This window comes from Cyanistes caeruleus, chromosome 5 (assembly GCF_971803275.1).
Source record: "Cyanistes caeruleus chromosome 5, bCyaCae1.hap1.1, whole genome shotgun sequence".
NCBI classification, from domain to species: domain Eukaryota; kingdom Metazoa; phylum Chordata; class Aves; order Passeriformes; family Paridae; genus Cyanistes; species Cyanistes caeruleus.
The window spans coordinates 23,522,613-23,544,161 of record NC_141705.1 but is presented as its reverse complement, the minus strand read 5'-3'; the positions used below and the strand labels follow the sequence as shown (position 1 = coordinate 23,544,161).

At 38.6% G+C, this 21,549-nt stretch overlaps 1 protein-coding gene across 47 annotated transcripts in view; it reads left to right on the top strand.

The window, feature by feature from the left end:
- The window catches only part of APBB2 (amyloid beta precursor protein binding family B member 2), a 158,508-nt gene that overhangs the window by 46,078 nt on the left and 90,881 nt on the right, over nucleotides 1-21,549 (top strand). For 20 of the 47 annotated variants that reach the window (XM_086891259.1, XM_086891264.1, XM_086891280.1 and 17 more), the window contains exons 2-3: nucleotides 3,795-3,887; nucleotides 11,243-11,352. In XM_086891259.1, coding sequence (XP_086747385.1) covers nucleotides 11,307-11,352 — 46 coding nt within the window. In that variant the 5' untranslated portion in view covers nucleotides 3,795-3,887; nucleotides 11,243-11,306. Of the gene's footprint in view, nucleotides 1-3,794; nucleotides 3,888-11,242; nucleotides 11,353-21,108; nucleotides 21,178-21,549 lie in introns of all 47 variants that reach the window. The other 27 variants (XM_086891292.1, XM_086891296.1, XM_086891272.1 and 24 more) reach the window with 3 other exon arrangements.

Sequence of the window (21,549 nt, the reverse complement as noted above, 5' to 3'; positions counted from 1 at the left end):
AACAGTGGAACACCAAATCTCTTTGGTTTTGTTGGACTTGTCACTGTTCATAAATAAAACAGGGCCATGTGCATTTCAGTGTTTTATCCACTAGTTGTAAAAGGAATGCTTCTTCCTGACCTTCAAAAATTTGGGAAGGTAAAACCATCTAAGTGATGCAATTTTCCTTTTGGCCCTCTAGGGCAATAAGTGAATTAATGTGTTTGATGCGTCTTTCTGTGGATTCAGCAAAAACTACTGCCAAAGGAAGTTGGATGCAGATAAAAGTTGATGCTAAAAGTGTCAGGAATTCTTGGAGCATCTCCTTCAGCAGCCTTCTCCTTCACCCCATCTTCAGTGAGTTTTTTAGCCATCATTATGTTATGTGAGTTCCCCATGGTTGTCAGGCTGTTTTGTTGAGGTTGGTTTGTTTTTAAGCTATTTCCAGACTAAGACCCCTAGAAGCCTTAAAAATGAAGCTCTCCTTTTGGAAGGAAACCCCAGCAGACTGGGATCCTGGGGTGGTTGCATAGGGCTTATTGGGAGGCTGTCTGATGGACTGAAGTTAGACACCGTTAAGGTTTCTAGAAGGAAAGAGAAAAATATATCCCTAAAATACATGGCCATGATGTACTTACTAATTATTGATGTTACATTGGATGACTTCTTTCTTCTATTAAGAAATTGAAAGAGGTGAATATTAATGGAGGGATATATAGGATCCTGGGATTCCTGTTTAAAAGACAATTTAAGGCAGAGCTCCCAGTCTGATAATGTGAATGTGGCATGTCTGTATGCCCAGAGGAAGCTGCAATATGAAAACTGTCACCAGATTTGTTCTGATATCAGTTCACTCAGCTCTGTGATGAATACCATACATATGTAATATCCTCAATCTCAAACATGAGTTCATAACGGTGCTGCCAGTCTAAAAGTGCAGGAATTGTGAAGTTATTTTTCCCAGAACAATTGGATTCCTGCTGACTTGGATGTTACTGCTTTTACACCCTTTCAGCCTGTCCAACAAAGAGGTTTGCAGTCTGATAGCAATATATAGCCTTTACTGTAATGGATGCAAGAGTGCACCAGAGTGACAGAATTCTTAGAATTTGTATTCCCTGATTCAAATAGATGGATTTATTTTCATATAGAATGAGCTTTCAGTGTGAAGAAGTGGAAGACTATCTGCTCCTCTCCCTGGACAGATATGCCACCCCCAGGGCCAGTCTGGCTGCTCCTTTCTGAAGCACATCTGAGAAGCAGTTGCCCATTGGGCAGGGGAGAAGAGTTGATGAATATTTTTGATTTTTTGTGTCAGTTTTTAGATGTAAATGGATTTAAATCAGAGTTCTTCATTTAACATCAACAGAAACATCTGAAAATCTTGCTGGTGCATTTTATTTTATTCTTTAAAGACAAAAAGAAAAATACCATGCCATTGCTGAGCAACCCACCATTTATCTAGTGTGTGTGCTTCAGAGAAAGAGTTACTAAAGTATAGAACTGATTTTGATACTGAATGACTCCAGCTGAAATTTGATGGTTCGAAACCTGCCTCTTTTGTATTAAGCTGAACTTTCAAGTTCCTTGCCAATAACAAGTAATTGGAAAGGAGAGCTGTAAAACCAGTTAACCTTCTTAGCTGTTACGAGGAAGCCACCAGGCACAAGCACAGGATGCAGTGGGGAAGAAGGAAAAGGCTGCAGGGATTCCTAGGTTGGTAAATTCCTGCTAAACCTCAAGAAAGTAATCTGGCCTGAGTTTGAATGTTACAAATCCATGGGGAGTCTAGCTGATAGATGTCTGTCTCTGTTTTGAGACATGTACAAAAGTAAGTTTTGCTCTAGCTTCTCAAGAAGAGTAATAACTCACAGTTTTTTTCTGTGCTGACTGGTGGTTTCTTTTTGGTTTTATTATTTCTAGCTGAAATTCTGTGATGTTCCCAAGATCAGGGTTCATGCTGGCTCCCATGATACCACTTCTTTCTTAGGCTGGGTAAGGACAGGATTGCAGGTCTGTGTCCTATAGAAATCCAAGTACCCAGAAATCCCACTTCAAATATATGTAGCTGTTGCCCCACTTTTGCAAAAGAAAAAAATAAGGACAATTTAATTTTTTAACTTGCACCTGTTATTATCTCAACCAGCCAGTTGTTTATGAATGATAATGATATGTTACTATTTTGTCATCTGTGGGCATTAAACATTTGCTAATTACTTCTCTACTAAGGGTATCAGTGCCTGCATGTTATCTGCCTTTCAATTTTTAAATTTCTTCTCTTAATAAAGTCCTAAATGAGTTATTCCTGCTTGCATAGGTCTGGGAGGCTGAGCTGGCTCCACTCTTGGCCATCTGAGCCTTTCTTGAAATATGGAAGTTTATAAACAGGATGAAAAAGATTCCTCTCTTCATTTTCAAGTCTGCCAATTTTCAAGGCAGGCAATGTAAAAATGTGGGTGGAGAAGTGGACGTTTTCAGCAGGATTCAGAGGAAGGGAAAAACAGGGTGGTGGATTCTCATCTGGGAAATAGAAAATGTTGGGTGTGTGGCAGCACAGTTTCAGGAATTTATGCCATCAGTGTTAAGATCCTTTTTGGTCAGAGATCAGATGTCTGTTGATGAAACTTTGTTTTGCAATTTTCTATTTTGCTGTATTTTGTATTTCAGGCTTTCCTCTGATCTCAGAACTGGCAGCTGACCTTTTCTTACTTTTTGTCAAAAAAATGTCTCCTTTCAGGAGTAAAAAGTAAAAAATTTAGCACTCTTAAATGATCTGTTTTGTCACAATGGTTTCTAGGATTTATGCTTCTTGGATTTTTGTTAGAACAGAGAAAAATATACACCTCTCTTTAAAATTGAATATAATTTGGCTTGATTTAGCCTGGCTTTTGCTTTAATAAAGAAAAAAATATATATTATATAAGCTCTACAACAGATGAGATTTGTATCTTTGGTCTTGCATATTTATTTTCTCCACATGAGGGAACAAATAGAAAGTTGAATACCACCCTGAATCCTAGAACATAGTTTGACTGACAAATATGTTGCTGCTGCTGGAGCATCTTTTGATGGGAGGATAACCTCATTGTGGAAGGTTTTATATGTATTTTGGTGTATTTGTTGCATTTGATACTGGAAAATAACATACATTTTTTTCAGCACCAAATGCAACAGCATTGATTTAACCACTTGCCAGGAGTGAAATGACTGGGATCCAGTGTACAGACATTGCAAAATCAAATTATATACTTCATGTCTACTGAACACAAGCATAATTGAAAACTTGTTTTTTTTATGAACTTATTGTTTACTGAGCACTTTTTGCTGCTTTTTCATAACCTGGGCTCATGTCTATCATCTGGATTAATTTTCTTCATGATAGTCAGTGTTTGTGCATGGGGAAAGCTGCAGGTCTGTGTTGCAGTGTGGAGAGAGAGAGAATTTAAAAGCGTGCTTTGCAATGCGTCTCTTATGTACCTGAGCTGCCAGAGTCTGGCAGCAGATCGTGACACCTGCTTGGTTTGGGAAGATCCCTGCAGTGTGGTACCTGGATCCTCCGTTCTGCTTTTAGTTCTCCTGTGTGCACGTTGCTGAACACGGATGGCTTTAAGGATGTAAACTGAAGGGGGCTGCTTGGGTTAGTCAGTCACTGGCAGTGCTCCTCTAATTGCCAGGGTCCTGCTGCCTTGTGGCTCTCACTGGCACAGAGAATGGCCAGGACATTTTCTTCTGGTATCCAGCACCTGGATTAATCTGGTATTAATCCCTCTTGACTGTTCATAAATTAAAATACATTATTTGGTTTTGTTTTGCAGCTTGCCTGATTTCTGCAGAGACCTGAGGGGGTGCTGGTGCTTCAGAGCTTGGTGCTCTTGTACAGTGCTCTTTCCACCAACAAGCTGGGAAGAGTAAGTAAATCTGCTTTACAGCTGGTGATCCTCTAGGGTGGGGGCAGTCTTTATGAACCTTTCTTGTCCCACATCATAAACTGAAGTTTCAGCACAGAGACTGGAGGTACCTGTATTTCTATGCAGTATTTGCTTTGTGTTTATCACAATGTTCATGAACAGGGGTGGTCCAGTTCTTCTAATACTCCAACAAGAGTTCTTGGTTTATCCATTTTTTCAGATTAGCTGTACTGCAACTTGCTCTGCCACCTGATGCAGGATAAAGAGGTACTCAGCAGAGGTGTTTCACAGTAGTGCTGTTCCTCTGTGGTGTCAGTAATGCAGTTAATGCAGACACCTTTGCTGGATATCAGTGTTCTGTGCAGTGCAGAAGTGCAGTCTCCTGTGATGTATCCAGATGGTTCTCTGTGGGTCTTGGAGTGGGGGGAGGCCCACAGCTGGATTCAGATGCAGGGTGGTTGTGTCTCTGTCATTTAACATCCAGAAAGGCTGTCCATATCTCAGTATGCTACAGATGGGTTTCAAATACTTTTTCACTTAAGTAAAGCTACAAATCCTGCATAATATGGTTTGTTTGTCTCTTGTCTTTGGAGGGCTTTCTAGTCTCCATGGCAGTTAGAAACAGCTTTGGCTTGAAATCCCAGTCTTCAAGCAGTAGGTGGGTTCTGCTGTGCTCACTGCTTTCTTGGAAGGGTAGAACACAGGGAGTTTAGATTACATCATTAAGATGCAAACAGACAGAATGGATAAACTGGGAATTTTTGTCTTGAATAATAATACAAAGTCATTCTCTTACTTTTCAGTATTTAATGAAGGATACCAGCAAGATCTAGAAGGTGGTAGGTTTGGGTTTTGTTTTTCTGTCTGGACAGTTGACAAACTTTTGGGGTTTAGCATATACATCAGTTTGGAAAGAGAAGTTGTAGCTCTTCACACTAATTGAGAGCTGGCAAATGCTGATATTACAACATTTTTCTGGAGAATCTGGTTCTGCTTTGTCTCAGCTTCCAATTTTTGCATCCGTTCTTGGACAGGCTGCAGCAGTGCTGTGTTCATTCCTACAAGATACAAGGAAGATGAAAGTAGAAAGTAGAAAGGAGAGTAGTAGTGAAATGCTACAACAGAAAACCCAGCTGTGCTTGCAAACCTTCCCACAAAAAGCAAAAGCACAGTGGCATCTCTAACTTCAGAAGAAATAAGTACTTTCTCATTTAGAAATACTGTTTTTACCAGACAGTCAGCTCTGAAAAATACTTTTCATGGATCTTGGTGCAAATGAGGCTCAGAATATATGTCTGAAATACTGCCCTCTTGGTTCAGGCTTTACAGGCAGATCTGTGTTTCCCAGTGACGATTGCTTTGATCTCGTAATGCCTTTGCACTCCCACAGCTCCTTAGCTTGCCAGGCTTCCTTCTGGCACACAGCCCAACCTGCTGCAGCCCCAGAGGCTCAGAGCACCGCAGTTCTTCTTTTTTAATGCACAACATTACTTCTAACTTAACAAATCCTTACCAATGAGCAAGTAAAATTGAGATTGTTAAAAATACAGTTCATTCACTCAGTGCAACTATCTGAGCTGGTATCAGTTAACAAACTTTCAAGTGCTATAGACAGTGATTTCCTTTGTGTTAAAATATATATGGGGCTTATGCACAGTTATGCACAGGTGTTTTCTGTTACTTCTTGGTGAACAAAGTCTGCATTAAGATAATGCAGAATAAATATAAAAAGCATATGTGCTTTACTGAGAAAGTATGTATCATCTGTGCAGGGGACCATGAATGTTTTGAATTCAGCTTGCTCTATGTGATCGGGCTGCAAAAGTGCTGAAATGCTAAATTTCAGGAAAAACATGCTTTTGATGAGTTAGGGTCTGCATAATAAACCCTTGAACAGTAGGAATTTTGTTCAAGTGATTAACAGTGGTGATATGCTCCAGAACAGAGTGGGAAATAATAGCATCCATCCTCCAGTGGTGTATGGGAACCTCAACTAAGCAGGTGGGTGGCACAGTACCTGGAAAGGATGACCAAGAAAAAGAAAAGACCTCATGGAAGACTTCTCAATTATGGAGAGATCCAAATCAAAACTTGTTAGGGGAGAAATTAGAAGCACAAAGGCAGCCAGAAAGCATACAGGGCTGAGAAATGCAAGCAAGAATGTCTGCATGCAACAAGAATTTGAGTCCTGAGAATTTGTTGGAGGGAGAAATGATGGAGTTGCCAGATTTTTTGAGCAGGACAGGACTTTCCAGATATCTGAGCATATCAGGTCCAAGTGTGGTAAAACCACAGAAAATGCAGCATGGCTGGCGTGCAGGCAGGACATCCTCTTGTCTCTGTGGGATTGTTCTTGTCTTTCTGGTTCCAAGAAAACTTTAATCCTGCTCCAGAAAGCGGAGATGATGGGCGAGTGAGTTGTTTGGAAAGCAGGGTGGCTCTCTGCCTCTCAGCAAAGGCAGGTGGAGGAGACAGCTCCTTGATGTGAGCACAGCCAGACAAAACTGAAAGGATGGATAAGGTCCCTTAGCTACTAAGGCTCAGGAAAAAACCTTCCTGAAATGAAAATACCTATTCTTAAAAACTGTTGGTAGTTATTCGATGAAATTAATGGTTAGGAACTGTTGATGACCTTCAAAAAGGTCAAACATGCAATGATATAAGAGATGTGGCTAGTAGATGATATTGTGCTTTCTCCAAGAGGCAGAAAGACTGACTTGAGAGATCGATGTCCAATAGCTGTTCCTAGTACAGAAAATGAAAGTGCAGTCTCTGTAGGTATTTTCAGAAATCAGCAGCACAACTTCCTAATGGCCTGGCTGGCACTTTGCTTGCTTGTTTGAATTGTGTCTTGCTACTGTTGTCCAATAGGTGATGCTGCCAGTCACTACTTTGAATGCTGGCAAAGTGAAAAACGATAAATTTGCATTATATATGTAAATATGTACACAGAATTTGTGTGCATATTCAATTGTGATTTCCTAAAATATGCCATCCATCAGCCTTACAGACTGATTTTTAATTTTTTTCCCCGCCTAGATTAGCTTCTTTCAGTGTCTGAACCCTTTGCTGTAATGGATCTGTTCTGTATAGAACCTGTGGCCTGTATGTGCTTTTAAAACAATGCACAGCATTCCTCTTACGCATTCCTTAGCAGACCTGTTTCCTGGTATTCAAAGCAGGACTTGGAAGGTAGGGTTGTGTTGTTTGTCAGAATATCACACAGAGAGTGCTGTAGTGTGATTTCTTGAGTAGCTGTCCCCTGAGATACATCGTGCAATAACCTTTTCTTTCCCCACACTGTGTGCAGCTGTTCCTTGAAAGTGTTGAGTGATGTAGTCAGTCACACTTGGATGACTTCTGTAGCTAATTTGCAGTCATCTCCTTTTTTCATATCCTTTTTCTTGGGTATGTGAAGGTAGGTTGTACAGTCTGTTTTATGATATTATAGCAGCCAATATGAATGTACCTATATTTATATTTGAACACAAATGTATTCATAGCAAATGTTGCTTGTGGTGAACCAGGGAAGGTCAAGGAGTCAGCTGATCTCTCTAAGCAGCAACATGCTTGAAAAAATAAATTTGGGTGAAACACAACATATCTTTAATGGCCATTAATAGTATGGAGGTCGGATGGTGAATTGTTTGTTCTGAAACAGAAGGGAATTACTTCAAGCAAACTGGATTCTGTGTGCCAGCTGCATAGACATAACTCCTGGGTTGACTCACTCATTGAAAAAAAAAAAACCAAGTCACAAAGACCAGAATTTACTTTGTCTTTTGGGTTTTTTTCATAATATCAAAACATGAATACAAGCAAAATTAAAGCAGTCATAAAACCTGAGAAATGTGGAAGAGTTGCAAGAAAAGCTCAGTAAAGAAAGTGGTTTAGGAAGATGACAGCCTCAGTTGAAAGTCACGGCATCTTTCCGTGATGACATATGTCCTCATTATGTGTGGTGATGAGTAGCTGGTAGCTGTCACTACAGCTCCTAAAAGCACTTGGCCTGAGGTGAAGTGCTTCCAGGTGCTCCCTGGGTAGCAGATATGCAGTGGTGGTGCTCAGGTTTTGTTTCCATAGCTCTCTGTAACTGCTGCAGCGTGGGGATGGCCACCTGAAAGGAATCAGGGAAGATTATCAGGAAGGGACAAAAAATCTTCAGGCAGAGCTATATCAAATGATTTCTTGAAGAGAAGCTATAAGGCTGTATGTCCATTTGTGTATATGCAGTTTTAAATTTAACTGTAAAGATGGAAATACCACTATAAAGTATTTTTAAAGCAATTTTCCAGTATAATAGTATGCAAAAAAAAACACAGAAAGCTGTTAAGGAACAAATTTGTTACAAAACAAATGTGAGCCAACAGATTAAAAACTAATATGAAGACTTGATCCGACTTATCAGGTACATTGAGGTTTAACTCAGATTTGTGTGGAGTTGTGGATATCTAAGTTGTGTACAGTTAAAAATAAAGCCAATTCCAAACTGTACATGTATGATACGTGGATTTTTCAAAAGGAATGTTTGAGAACTCCTTCCATTTTGTTTATCAGTCTCATGGATGTATGTGGAAAATAAGGTTTTCAGATGCTTTAGCTATGGGATTTGGATAGCAGCAAGGTTGGTCACATTTCTGTAAGAGTTCCCTGGGCTTGCTGAGGAGCAGAAATCCCTCTGAGGTTCACCTCTGTGAGTGGATGTGTTGAAAGAAACGGGAGGTTTCTCTGGCTAGTCTGGTCACATTTGAAAGATGGTTCTTAAGGAAAAACAAAAGTAAACAAAAACCAACAAACAACAACACAGAAAAACCCCAAAACCAAACCCAAGCAGCATCTTCATTTGTCTTGATCTGGATATGTCCTCACTGGTACATACAACACAATATCACTATTATTTTATGGAGCAGTTCAACTTCACTTACTGTGTGACACTTCTTAATTAACTTTTGATAGTTGGCTTTAGTCCATCTTGTAAATCTTGGAAGTTCACTTTTTATGCAGTAACTGATGAAACCTTTGCTATAATGAGAATCTATGTTGTCTTTTCCACTGAGATTTATGGAGTTTTAAAACGTGATATTTAAAAATGATCATACCTTTGGGTCCTGACCACCACAAAGAGTGGTTTGCTCCCAAAGTGGGCACACTACCTTAGGAGAACCGTACTGCACTTTAGCTCAGCTATTTGAAAGCATGATTGTAAGGTTTGGGAGTTTAATTTTTATTTGTTAGGATTTTTTCTTACAGTGTGGTGCAGAAGGCCCTGATTAATACTGTGGTGCTAGGTAGAGAAGTCTCAGCCGTAGACATTTGATATAATTTAGTGAGGTTGCTTTGGCACAGTGTATTCCTTTTAGAAAGACAACAATGCATTTATGAAAAATGAATATTCTTGCAGTTTCATTCATACTGATCAAAGTCTGACACAAACCATGGAAAAGAATTGTAAATACTGTCTTCTGGTTACAGTCTGTTTTCCCCTCAGACTAATTTTTTTTTTTCTAATCCTTGCACAGGGTAAAAGTTATGTTCTGTTGTAAAGACTGTTCTATTATATTTATTATGAATTAAAAATTTGGTCCATTTGGGGTGAGGAGAGACTTAATTTTTTTTCAACTAATAAATATGTATTATTAGTTTTATTCCTATAGAACAGGAGAGGAGAAGCAGCCATCTGCAGGTTTTCTACTTGCACAACTTTACAATGTGTTGAGCTAGCAGGCCACAAAAAACACTTGTAAAGGTCTATTTGACCCATGGCATGGAGTTATGCCATATTGTCCTGCAAAAGAAATGCAGGGATTTTTGAATGAATGTTAATTTTACTGCATACCACTCACTTTTCTTCTTAACAGCCAGAATTCTTTTAGTGGCAAGAGTACTGTCTGTCTCATTGATTCACTGAACCTTCCCCATTGAGGGGAGTTGAACAGTTGTCAGCACTGATTAGGAAAACAACGGAGATCTTTACCTGTTGTTTGGACTGTCAGGTATGCAGCCTCACACGTGTCTATTTCAGAAGAAATCTACAAAGGCTGTGTGGCAATGCTATGCAGTTGTATTTAAAGTCATTTTAAGCTCAGGCTGCCATGGTCCCATTCTTTCCACTTCCTGTCACTAGCTACCAATACTTGGGCAACCACCATGAGCCATTTTAGGAGCCTAATCTGACTGAAAATGCATCTGTATATGGAGTTTTTAGCCGTGCTGGTTCCCAGACCAGCTCACCAGATAATTGCATGGATGCCAGTATATATAAAAGGCTTATCCAATTCAGGAATATGCTAATGTTGTGTTCAGTAAGGGAACTGACATGCTTGAAGATTTGGGGAGATCTCCCAGTTTCAGTGCAGTGCTATTTTGTCTATGTCCTGATATTTCTCTTTATTTCCTGGAAAGAACAAGCTTGTGCTTGTAGCTGCAGTCTGAGATATTAAAAATCCTTAATGAATAAGGAAAAACACACCTCAGAATTTGCTGCTATTCCTTGTGTTTCCAGCAAGGGAGTAAATGAAATAAGAGGGAATGTATCTTAACCAATGATGTAGTTAACAATCAATATATTGATATATTGATATAAATATATCATAATATGGGAAGATAAAGGCTATTCAGGTAAACTAAGAAAAAGACAAAGCTGAAAAGCAACTGCAAGTCATATTTTGGTACAAAACCCTACACCACAGGAAAAAAACAATGGGACTTAATTTTAGACTAAAACATTTTATACAAGTAATTTAACAGTATTTCAACTAAGACTTTGGATTTGTTATTCCAAACTGACTGTAAGATGTGCCATGCAATTTTTTGTTTGCTTAGGGTTTTGATAGTGCAAGAGAATTGATACATGATACATAGATTGATACATAGCCTGCATTCCTGTAAAGACTGCTGGATAAAACACAACAAAGCAGTGAGTGTTCTGTGGCACAGATAAGTTTTGCTTCTACAGTAAAGGGTACATAAATGATTGCTTAATGATTGCTTCACAAAATTTAAGACAAACATTGTTTTTAAATCTCACCTACTGACTTTCTCTATTAAAAGCCAATAGCAAGCTCTTTCTTGCAGTGTTTGTTTTTCTCTGCCATGGGCCAGAAGAAGCTACTGTATGACCTGAGATTTCTTTGTGTCTCAAAATTTATGTGAGCTTATTAATGGAGGCCAACCACCAATAATAAATTTGTGCTGCATGTATAGCACAACAGTTCATCTCCTCTGACTTCATGACTGAATAATTTATAGATGTAGTTATCCTGGAATTTGTAGGGGTTATTAGCATTTTAATGAAAAAGATACAGCTGTTGTACTAAATCTTCACTTTTTTTTTTTTTTTTTTTCTTCTCCCTCAGTTGAGAATTTCGATCTGTACTTTGGAAGCAGCTGACAGCGTGTGGTAATGTGCTGACTGGCACTATGGGCAGGCGGTACCCAGGGGCTCACTATCGGCCAAGCAGCTCATGTATGTATGCAATCAGTCTAATTTATTTGTTGCTTTATTACTTTTGAAGGCTGCTAAGCCTATAATTTTTGAAATAGTATTTATAAAGAATGCTGACATTTTCTAATCGATGCCAGCCCTTCTGTGTGTGTACCCAAATGGTAAGTGTATTGATTTATGTTTAAACTGCAAAAGTGCTTTCCAGAACTTTAAAAAGTGGCTTGCTGTGTGACTTGACCAGATCTACTGTAGTGTGCTGTGGTTTGTGTTCAAGGTCTCCAGTTTCATTTATTATAGAGTTTTAAGGTTAGCTGCTATTCCTCTTCTCATCCATCTCAAGCTTTTAATACCATATACCTTCAAATTAACAAGCTACTTGAGCTTAGCCAAAAATGTCACTGTGTACTACAGTTTCAATTGCTTACAACTGCAGCTAACATCTCCAGATTATTTATATTCTTGACTTCAATATTATTCATGTTGTTTCTTTCCTCTGAATTGTATCCTACTGGATTGTATTACAACATCTCTTACTGAAGTTTGTCTTCTGTAGAAGTGCAAAAAGAGGGCTCCTAGAATTTATCACTCCTTTTATCAGCCATCACACTGCAGTGGTTCCACAGTGCAGAACATGGGAAGAGAGCTGATGTGATTTCCCTGGAGAGCTGGGGGGTAGCACCTCACCTCCAAAAGTCTGCTGCTGGTCCTTGTGCATTTTCTGTTGATCCCTCAGGCTACTGGGGTGAAGTTGTGGCAGGTTAACTTTTGTATTCACTTTTCCTTCTGCTGTAGCAACAGAACATGATCCCACAAGGCTTTTATTGCCATCAAAGCCAGCTTGATAAGCTCTCACTTCTGTAACATTCTTTCTGTACCTTGAAAGACTTCTTTAAAACCCATGACCACTTCAGGCATCTGGCTCCACACATACTTGCATTAGCTGATTTGAGTGGTGAACTGCAGTGGGACTGACAGCTGTGGCAGGACAGGAACCTCTGTGGTGGCTCTGCCATGGACATGAGGAACTGCATGGTGACATCCTGCATTTAGAACCTGACTTTTGGGGTTTTGCCTAACCACAGGTCTAAACCCTAGGAAGTAGTAAAGCATGGTTACTTTCTGCTACAGAGTAATAATAGATATCATAAAGATATGGGTTAAAATGGTGCATTAGAGCCAGCTTAGGTACTGTGTCCAAAGATTTGTTTGAGAGATATTGTCTATACCACAGTGGAGGAAATAAACGGTTGTTACAGTTTTGACAGATCTTTGGTGGTCAGGTGCTGGAGTACTGAGTTGGACTGATCTGTTTGAATCACTTGCCATTAATTCTAGGCACTAGCTTTCAAATGTGGCCTCTTGATGTACTGCTGGACATGATATTTGTCTCGGCTTGAAATTCAGACAATTAAGATGTTCTAGTGTAGAAGTATCTAATCAAATTCATTCCTGCTTAGAAAGAACAAGGAATAGGCATTAGATTCTTACCAGAAGAGCCTGAAATGTTTTTCCTGTTGTCTAGTTGAACCATTTTATGCATGAAGAAGTTAAATTGTTTACTTGGGATAAAGCTAGGGCTCCCATCATCTGCCAGGGCCAAAACTTGGGTCAGAATCAATTGGCACCAGAGCTCCCTCAGTTTGAGGCAGAGATATCAAAACACCTACTTCATGACTGCTTTGTACTTTTGTTAAGCTAAGTTTTCCCCTTCCTTAACCTGTCAGGGTTTCTAAGCCAGGAAACTTTCTTTGTTTTTGGTTTTTTTTACTGTATGATTTGTGCAACTTCCTGGTGCTTAACATAACATGTTTTGGACATCCAGCAATAATGGTATTGAAATTTCCCAGTATTTGGGAAATGTGGAGCATAATGAAACCTCTGATAACAGATTAGATCTTGATGAAAGTGCTGATAAAACACATGATTTTGCTTTTGTGTTCTTTGCATAAATAATGAGTATTACACCATCTCAGTTACTGTATTTCATATTTACAGTTGTTGCAATCTTAATGGTGTACATAAAGGACTTGGTACAGCCTTAATTTAGTCCCTGACTTAATCTTATACATATACATAAACCTATACCTAAATAAATCTATGAAGGGAAGGATTTAGTCTGTGTGGAATATAGCATCTGTATTGACTCTTAGCTGGTAAGGTAACCTTTCATCCATTTATGGCATTGACTGTTTTTTTGAATGATTTCATAAATTTATTAGATAGAATAGTGTGTGGTCTTATGAGAATAACAAAAGGTTTTATAGTCATGGAAACATGTAACAGTTTAAATAGAAAATTACTTATTTGAAGCCCAATGCTAGGAAATATATTTCCTATACAGATGCTGAAGATATAAAAAACAGCAAGGTGTTTAAATTGTAAAATGGAGAGGTGAAAATTTAACAGGTGCCTGCTGGTTTAGACTTTTAAAAAGAGTAATTAAGAGAGCAATGATCTCCCTTGATTATAGTCAGCAAGCAAAACAATCTAAAGCATATCCCTGGCACTGTCTAACGCTGCTTGTCCTGATTGAACACTCCCTTGTGTACTATTTTATTTGATTTTATTTCTTTTCTCTATTTTCCTTGTGAAAACATACAGACTAAGGATGGATGTGCAGTCTCCACCTACTGAAAAGCTAGGGTTTTTTTTTAACAGACTTCTTTCATTAATTTCTCCTGAGTTTTTTTATTTATATTTTTGTAATACTTACTTACAAACTCCACTTTTCTGCATTGGCTGCAGCAGCTCTTGTGAAAACATGGTTGTGTTTGTGATGTTCAGGTAGCCTCAAATTTTTATGTAATACCAAGATTTTTTTTCTATGCTCAAAGGGTTTTGTATATCTGGAAAAAAACTTTGTAAAGGGCTTGTCCATGCATATCCCAGAGTATAAAAACACATATTAGTTAGTTGTAGTCTTTTGTATGACATTGAAATCTGACCAAGTATTTTGAAGAAAATGGGTTTGATTCCAGTGCCTTCCTGCTGGCATTCAGTGCTCACAAAGGGCTTAAACAGCAGCAGCAGCAGCAACACTAATAACAGTAATAATAATAAAGAATAAAAAAGGCACAGTTTTGTGAGACGGCTTTAAATAAAAAAAGCCCACTTTTTCAGAGGACATTGGAAATGAGAAAGTACAGAAATATGTGGGTGGTAGTTTTCTGCACTTGCTGACCTTTGAAGCATGCAGGGGTGGAAGCTTGGTCCTGCAGCGGCACATCAGCTTTCACTGGGAGGAAGGGACTTGCTTGCACCTGGAACTGCATGACCAGCCCTTGCTGCCCATGGACAGTGGTGCCACATGTCCCACTCTTAAGTCATTCTTTTTATTTGTGGCAGATAGAGGTGGATTTCTGGATTTTTGACCTATTAGTGACTCAGAGTAAGGCCCATATGGAATGATTTTTTTGATGTGATTCTGCAGTATAATTTGTAGAGCTGACTCAGGTTTTATTTCAGGAAGTTCTGCTGGAGAGTGACATTTTGTCCCAAGCAAACTTTTTTTGGGAAATGCCGTTTTCCTGAAGCATTCATAAATCAAAGATGATAATGAGAGGAAATATTCCTCATGAGATGGCACTCCCCTGGACTGCAGATGGGAGAGGTTTGAGTCTTGGTTCTTCACGATCATCTGCTTCATGATAAAGCTGCTCTTATAAAGAATTCAAAGTGTTTGAGGGGAGAGAGAGCAGGGTTGATTTTATAAACCTGAGGTTTGATTTCCCTTGAGGAATGCTCAAATTTCTGCTCTGCCTCTGTCTATTCAGTTTCCCAAGGAATGCCCAACCGTGCCTTTCTTTGCACTGAGCTTGTAAGGGAGCAGTTGTTTCATGAAAATGCTGAAAAATCTTAGTTTCACTGCAGTGAGATAAAGAAACAAATATGAGAATGGTGACACTACAAATAATAGCAAACCCCCCTGAATGAACCCCAAACTTCTGGTCTTGCAGCCGGTGCTGATAATTACATTGCTATCATTAGCACAAGATGATTTGGTATAAAAATATGTCATGGTGTGGCTCTGTGGACTTGGAGCTGCTCCTAGAATACCAGGTTACTGATCCAAAGAGTCACCTCACCCCAAGGAGGAGGAGTGTATGCATTGTACAACTCTTGGTAGAAGTGCCAGTAAAATTCTACATCTGCAAAATCCTGCCCTGTATCTCCTGACCTTTTCTTTCCAAACAAAGACATCTTAGTGTAAATGAGATTCTAGCTTAGCACTGCTCAGTGATGCTTGGGCAGGTGACACTTCTCTGTCAGGTTTCTTTAAGAGCTCCACATAATAGCTGAGGAAAAGGCAGGAACACAGATGACTGATGGAGTGGAAATTGCAGAAATACCCAATGACACATGTTCATTAAATGACACCTCTCTTCATTAAAGTCTCTCTGGTTTCTGCCTTCCCTAGGAAGCTGTGTGGAGACTGGCATAAGAACTTTATCTTCCTCTTGAGTGATCCTGGTGAAGCTCTAAAGCACGTGCTCCTGTTGGCAGATAGGAGCTGACTCAGAACCTGCAGATGAAAAACTTTCTTTAGGGACTGTGTAGTACTCTGAATGCCTATTGTCACTTATGCATTTATTTCTTAGCATAATTAAGTAGTAGCCCTACCTCAGGACTCAGACATGTCAATTTCTTCTTCATGGGGGAGTCAGAGATAGAAGGCGAAGATTTCTTGTCATTCCACTTGGGGTTGCTCATGGTCATGGAGAAGCACCATGTTAGCAGATTTGCATCATGCGCTTGTCCCCTTTCACAGAAACTCTAATTCCTTTGGTATTTGATACCTTGTGGAGTTTGTAGATAAGAAAGAAGAGCAGAGAATTTTGACTAGCAGATCAAGAACTCAAGATTCTGTGTTGGAGTTCAGGCCAGTAATACTGGTAGTTTGTTCTTTTCCACTTGTTCAATGATTTCTACAGCCAAGTTTGTTGAAACTGAATCTGCTTTCAGACACACTTCAGTGTAATTAATATAAATGCCAGTAAGTGCAGTTGCTTTTCTGTTACATTCTCCTTCCACTTTATTATGGATTGATCTGTTTAGTTTATGGGGACCATAAAGCAAATATGATAGTTTGATTTCATTTATGAGCACGTGGTTTGTTTTCTATATGAGCATTATGGACAGAGCCTTCTGAGGGAGCTCTACTGCCTGCATCAGGCTGGGATTCAAGTCATTGCTGTATTCTAGTACCATAATGACACTGGGAGGGTTACTGTGGGGTATGGCTCTTTTTAATCCCTTGGCATTCTGTCAGCTCAAGCAGTACTGCAACACTTGGTTTATAAACTGTTGTATGTTTTGAAATATTTCTGATTTGTCCCATTGAAATTTGATTGAAAAGAACACGTGGATTTGCGGGAGACTTTCAGCTTTGCTAGGTGTATGTCTTCGTGTAATGAGCCTTATTTTAGTTCAGCCTTTGATGAAAAAACAGACTGGAAATGTAGAGACTTTTTTGGTTTGATGTACCCTGATCTCTGTTCCTTTACTGGAGGCAAGGAATATGTGCATAGGACATGTGAGTCCAATTTTCAAACAGTTTAGCAGATGTAGTTAAAATTGCATATATATACTAACCTTACCTAGGACAATACAGAATTATTATCAATAATACGAATTACCTAGATTAATATAGACACAAAATGTTTTCGAAGTACGTGGAACACAAACAATCTTTTCAGCATGCCATATTTTAATTTGCTTTTCTGGAGAGCCCTGATAGTCTCATTGTGCAAAAGCTGGCACTCTACTGCTCTTTTTTTGTTTGTCTGAGACTTGAATTTTTTATTTTTACTCACTGGTCTCAACTTACTTTCAGGAATTTGAAATTATTTGCAAACACTTAGGAATTAATGAAATTAGATGTTTTCTTTATATTGATACTTTTGATAGACACATACTTTTATTCTTTGTTTCCATGTAGAGTTGCAGAGAGTCGACCGAAGGATTATTTTCCATTTTTAGTTTTCAAGTTTCATCCCTGGAGCCTTCTTTGGTACTAAGTAAAATTTTACAGTAAAGAGAAAAGAATTTTTGCTGTAGAATGCTCTTGCAAATTCTTCTTAAGATCTCAGCTATGAGGCAGTAAAAATAGTTGGCTCAAAACTATTGCTACCAGTCTGGGTAATCTGAGGATAAAAACATTTCTGGATAACCTTGTTTGATAAAAGTTTAATGTATAACTAGCCATAAATTTGTAATATGTGCTCCAGAGTGCAGATGAAGCTGTAGCAGGTGAAAGCCAGGCCATCAGAAGTTTAAAATAAATTAGTTTAAAAAGGGAAACTGAAATATCTTTAATTATGTGCATGCAGCTAGTTGTTCTTGGAGAAGCAGATTGTGCTCAGGAGTATGCAGCCTTGTTTCTAGGCTTTGCAGGAACAGAGAGTGTTTGCGAGCTGCAAATTGCAGAGCCACACACAAGGTGTGTGGGAGGTAGTTACTGATAATAATCTGTTTAAATTTTTTATTTTTATCTTTCCAGCACAGCATCTGTGCTGGAACCTTGACCATTCCACCTGACAGGGTCTCAGTTAACATTCTACCTACTTCTCTTACTAGTGCTGTGACCTGTGCTTTATGTCTTTCCTGCTTTTGGTGCCTGTGTCACCTGATCAAAGAGCTTGGGATTGGGCCAGTGCTGTTTCAGACAGCTGGAAAGCTGGTCCTGGACCTTATGGGTTTCCTTAAGCCTGTTAAGGAATCCTTCATCTTTTGAGTGGCTGTTTCCTGATTTAGCAACATACAACAAATGACAAATCCAAGTTAAATTTATGTGGGGCTGAAAAATCCCTGGTGTTAAATCAGTCTGAATCAAAGTCATTTTATGTGCCAAATCTGTGGCCCTTGATTCCTTTCTAACGCTCCATCAAGCATATGGGTAGGCTGCCTGTCCTACAAAACATTTTGGTAACATTTTTTCATTGAGGCAGCTTATCCTAATTTTCTGTTTTATATGACATTTTGGTTTTGGTATTTCTGATCAGCTTTGATTACACATTGTTTACCTTCAGACTTGGTTAGAGTTATTTTTGGATGGCACTTGAGATTGAGGCTGCAGAGTATAGAAGTTCTTCTTGCTTTATTGATCATCTCAGTTGCAGAAATTCAGGTTACAGTTTCTGAGTTTCTGCTTCTGTTTAAGGGAAAATTATGTTTTTGCTTGTGCCCTGTGCTAGCACTTATGTTAAAAGTGGGGATATTTGTAAATTAGCAAATAAGTCCGAGGCACGATCTTTATTGTAGAGATTGAGTAATTTATGTGACAGTTTAAAAAGTGGAATGTTAGGGCTCAGCAGTTTATTTTAAAAAGTGGGATTAGAGAAAATTACAGTCGTTCACTTAGCAAATGTCACTGTGAACATATATAGATCCAATGACAGAAGGTCTTGTTATCTGTGCTCACAAGTAGCCAGCAGATAAAACACGCTCTATCTTCTTGCTGTGGCAACACTGGTTTGGCCTACCAGACTGTTCCATTCTACACATGGGGGAAAATCTAATTAAAAGGAGAAAATTGAATTTGGAAAAGACTTAGCATGCCATCTTGGTTTTTTTCCACTCACTAAATCGTTAATTTTCCCTCAGTCGTTATGGCATGCCATGGCTATACCTTATATAAATGGAAGAATTGCTTTTTATTTCTTAAAGTGGTTACTTGATTTGGGAGTACTGTAGTAGCACAAGATGACCCATGTTCTCTGCAATATAAAGTTTCAGTCAGGTAGTCAAATATACACTGATTATTTAGATGTACCTATCTTAATATAAAAAAAAAAAAGTACAGGAACAGTGGATTTAGATGGTTTCTTTTTGTCATTAATATTTTTATTATTTTCCTTTTTTTCTTTGTATCTGTTAGAATCTGATTCTGAGAAGCATCTTATCTCAGAATTTTTTCTGGATGAGGAGTTTGACTGGCTTTGTGGGAAGGGGGAAGGAAAAAATGGTAAATGGGAAGGCATATTCAACTTGAGTGCTACAACTCATTGAGGATCTGAAGCTTTTTTTCCCTCAATTATACCACATAAAGACAGATGAGCTTTATGGATTCCCTTTAATTAGAGCACCACTAGAACAGAAACAGCGTTGCTGCTAGGCTGTTGCAGTTGGTTGGCAGCATGATTAGCTCTAAAAGGAGAAATGTCATTATTGTGGCAGCAGGGACTGGCAGGGTGCCTCTTGGGGATGGAGGAGCCAGGACAGAAAGCTGGTTACCAGATGGTAGTTTCAGTAGGACTAGGTGAAGCAGGAAATAACTGGAAATGGGAGAAGCTGCATTTAGCAATCAGGTTGAAGTGGTGATTTTATTCTGATGTGAGGACAGATCCAGGGTAGAGTAGAGAGGGCAGCAGTGATTACCTGCTTGGGCAGAAGTGTTGTGTTTTATGATCTGGAGAGATCCTTCCCACCCTCAGCAACTCAGAGATTTGTGTGGAGTCATCTGCAGATATATTTGAGAGCACCGTCTCTAAGGTACTTGCAGCCTTGCTCCTTTACCGTTCTTGCACTCCCCAAACTGCTCTGCCCACTATCATAATTCACTTTCTTGGCTTTGCTGAGCTTTCTCCTTCCAGCTTCCAAGCTCAGTCCAGCTAAGAGGTCATTGCCAGAGGGAGGAGCAGGAAAGAAATAATTGGCTGTAGTCTCTGGTCTACTACAGCACTTCATTTGAATATTTTCTTTCCTTTTCCATTCTGAAAGTGTTAGGTGTTGACTGGAATTTGTGTAGATATCTAGATAAGAAGAATCAAATGACATTTGGTACTAAGAAAGGTTTTAGTATCTAGATTCAGATTTCAGCTAATAATATAAATTTGGAGTTTATTAGGATGCTTTTTGCTGACATCTGTTTAACTATTACCATTTAGCTGGTCCTAGTTTTAGAATGAATGTTTTAACATTGGAATTCACCCTTTTGAAGTGAAGGGAGTAAGCTGGTGTTGAGACGCAATCATTGTATAATGAAGGTGTTCTCTATAGCTGTTTAGACTTTAACCAAAGCCCAAATATATAAGACCTGTGCCTCAAGTCCTATGGCATGAAGTTATCATTAAATGTTTTATACACAAGAGATACCCTTGCAGAAGAGAAATCTGATTTTTAGAAAGATTTGTATTATTTTTTTCCTATGTTTCCTAGATGCAGTGACAAAAATTGTTATGAGTGCCTTGTCTCTTTCACTGTGTGTGTCATTCATATCTAAACCAGACTTTTTGGCAAAATGGTTTATTTATGAGAAGACGGCCAGGAAAAGGTCCCATATTGGAATTTACTGCCTGACTTTCTTTTTATGATTCCCTCCTGTGAGATCAACCTTGTGCTTCTTAGTTTCATATGCTAGATCTCATTCTGCAAATTTTCTTGTGAACCTGCCTTACTGCTATGTTTTCTTTTACCAGTGCTGCTGTGGTTTCCTAAGTAAGCTGTAATGGGGAAAAACCTCATATTTTCCAATGTATTTAAGTCTTTGCTACAGTATGTTGACTAAATATGGAGAATATTTTTGAATTTATGTTCCTAGAAAAGTTGTACATTAACAAAAATATAATAGTTATTTTTAATCACATGTTCATGTTGCTGCAGACTAGCCTATCCCATACTTTAATGACTTTCAAATATCATTAAAAACTCAAAAGATCCTCACTGTTATGCTGTGAGCTTTATTTGAAATGCTTAACATCTCTCAGGAGCTTCTAAAATGTGGTATTTTTCTTTTGTGTTTTCCCTTTGTTTTAATTCTTAAATGGTCCCTCTTTTCAGATTTCAAATTATAAACTATTTCCTGAGGCATTGCTGATGTCCCGCGAGCCATGTCAGAAGTACTTCCAGGTCAGATGCCCTTTAAAAGATTCTGCTGTGCAAATATGTGAAATTCTTCTCTTATTTTTCTTCTTCTTTCCACGCACGTATCTCACTTTCATTTTGCATATGAAAAAGAGAAAGTACTTACTAGGTTTTTTAACAGTGCCTTTTTGAAGAAATTCTCTATTCAGCTTTTTAAAAACTTTCAAAACTTTTTAAAAATCTTCCTGGGGACAATACATTGCAAAAAAGTCACTAGATGGCAAAGACAAATTGGTCATGCAATGGCTTTTTCTCTCTTTTTCTTCTTCTAGCTCTGCAAGTTTTATGACAAGATTGAAAAACATCAATAAAAGCCATTCAAGTAATATCATTATTTGTATTATTAGGATCCTTAGA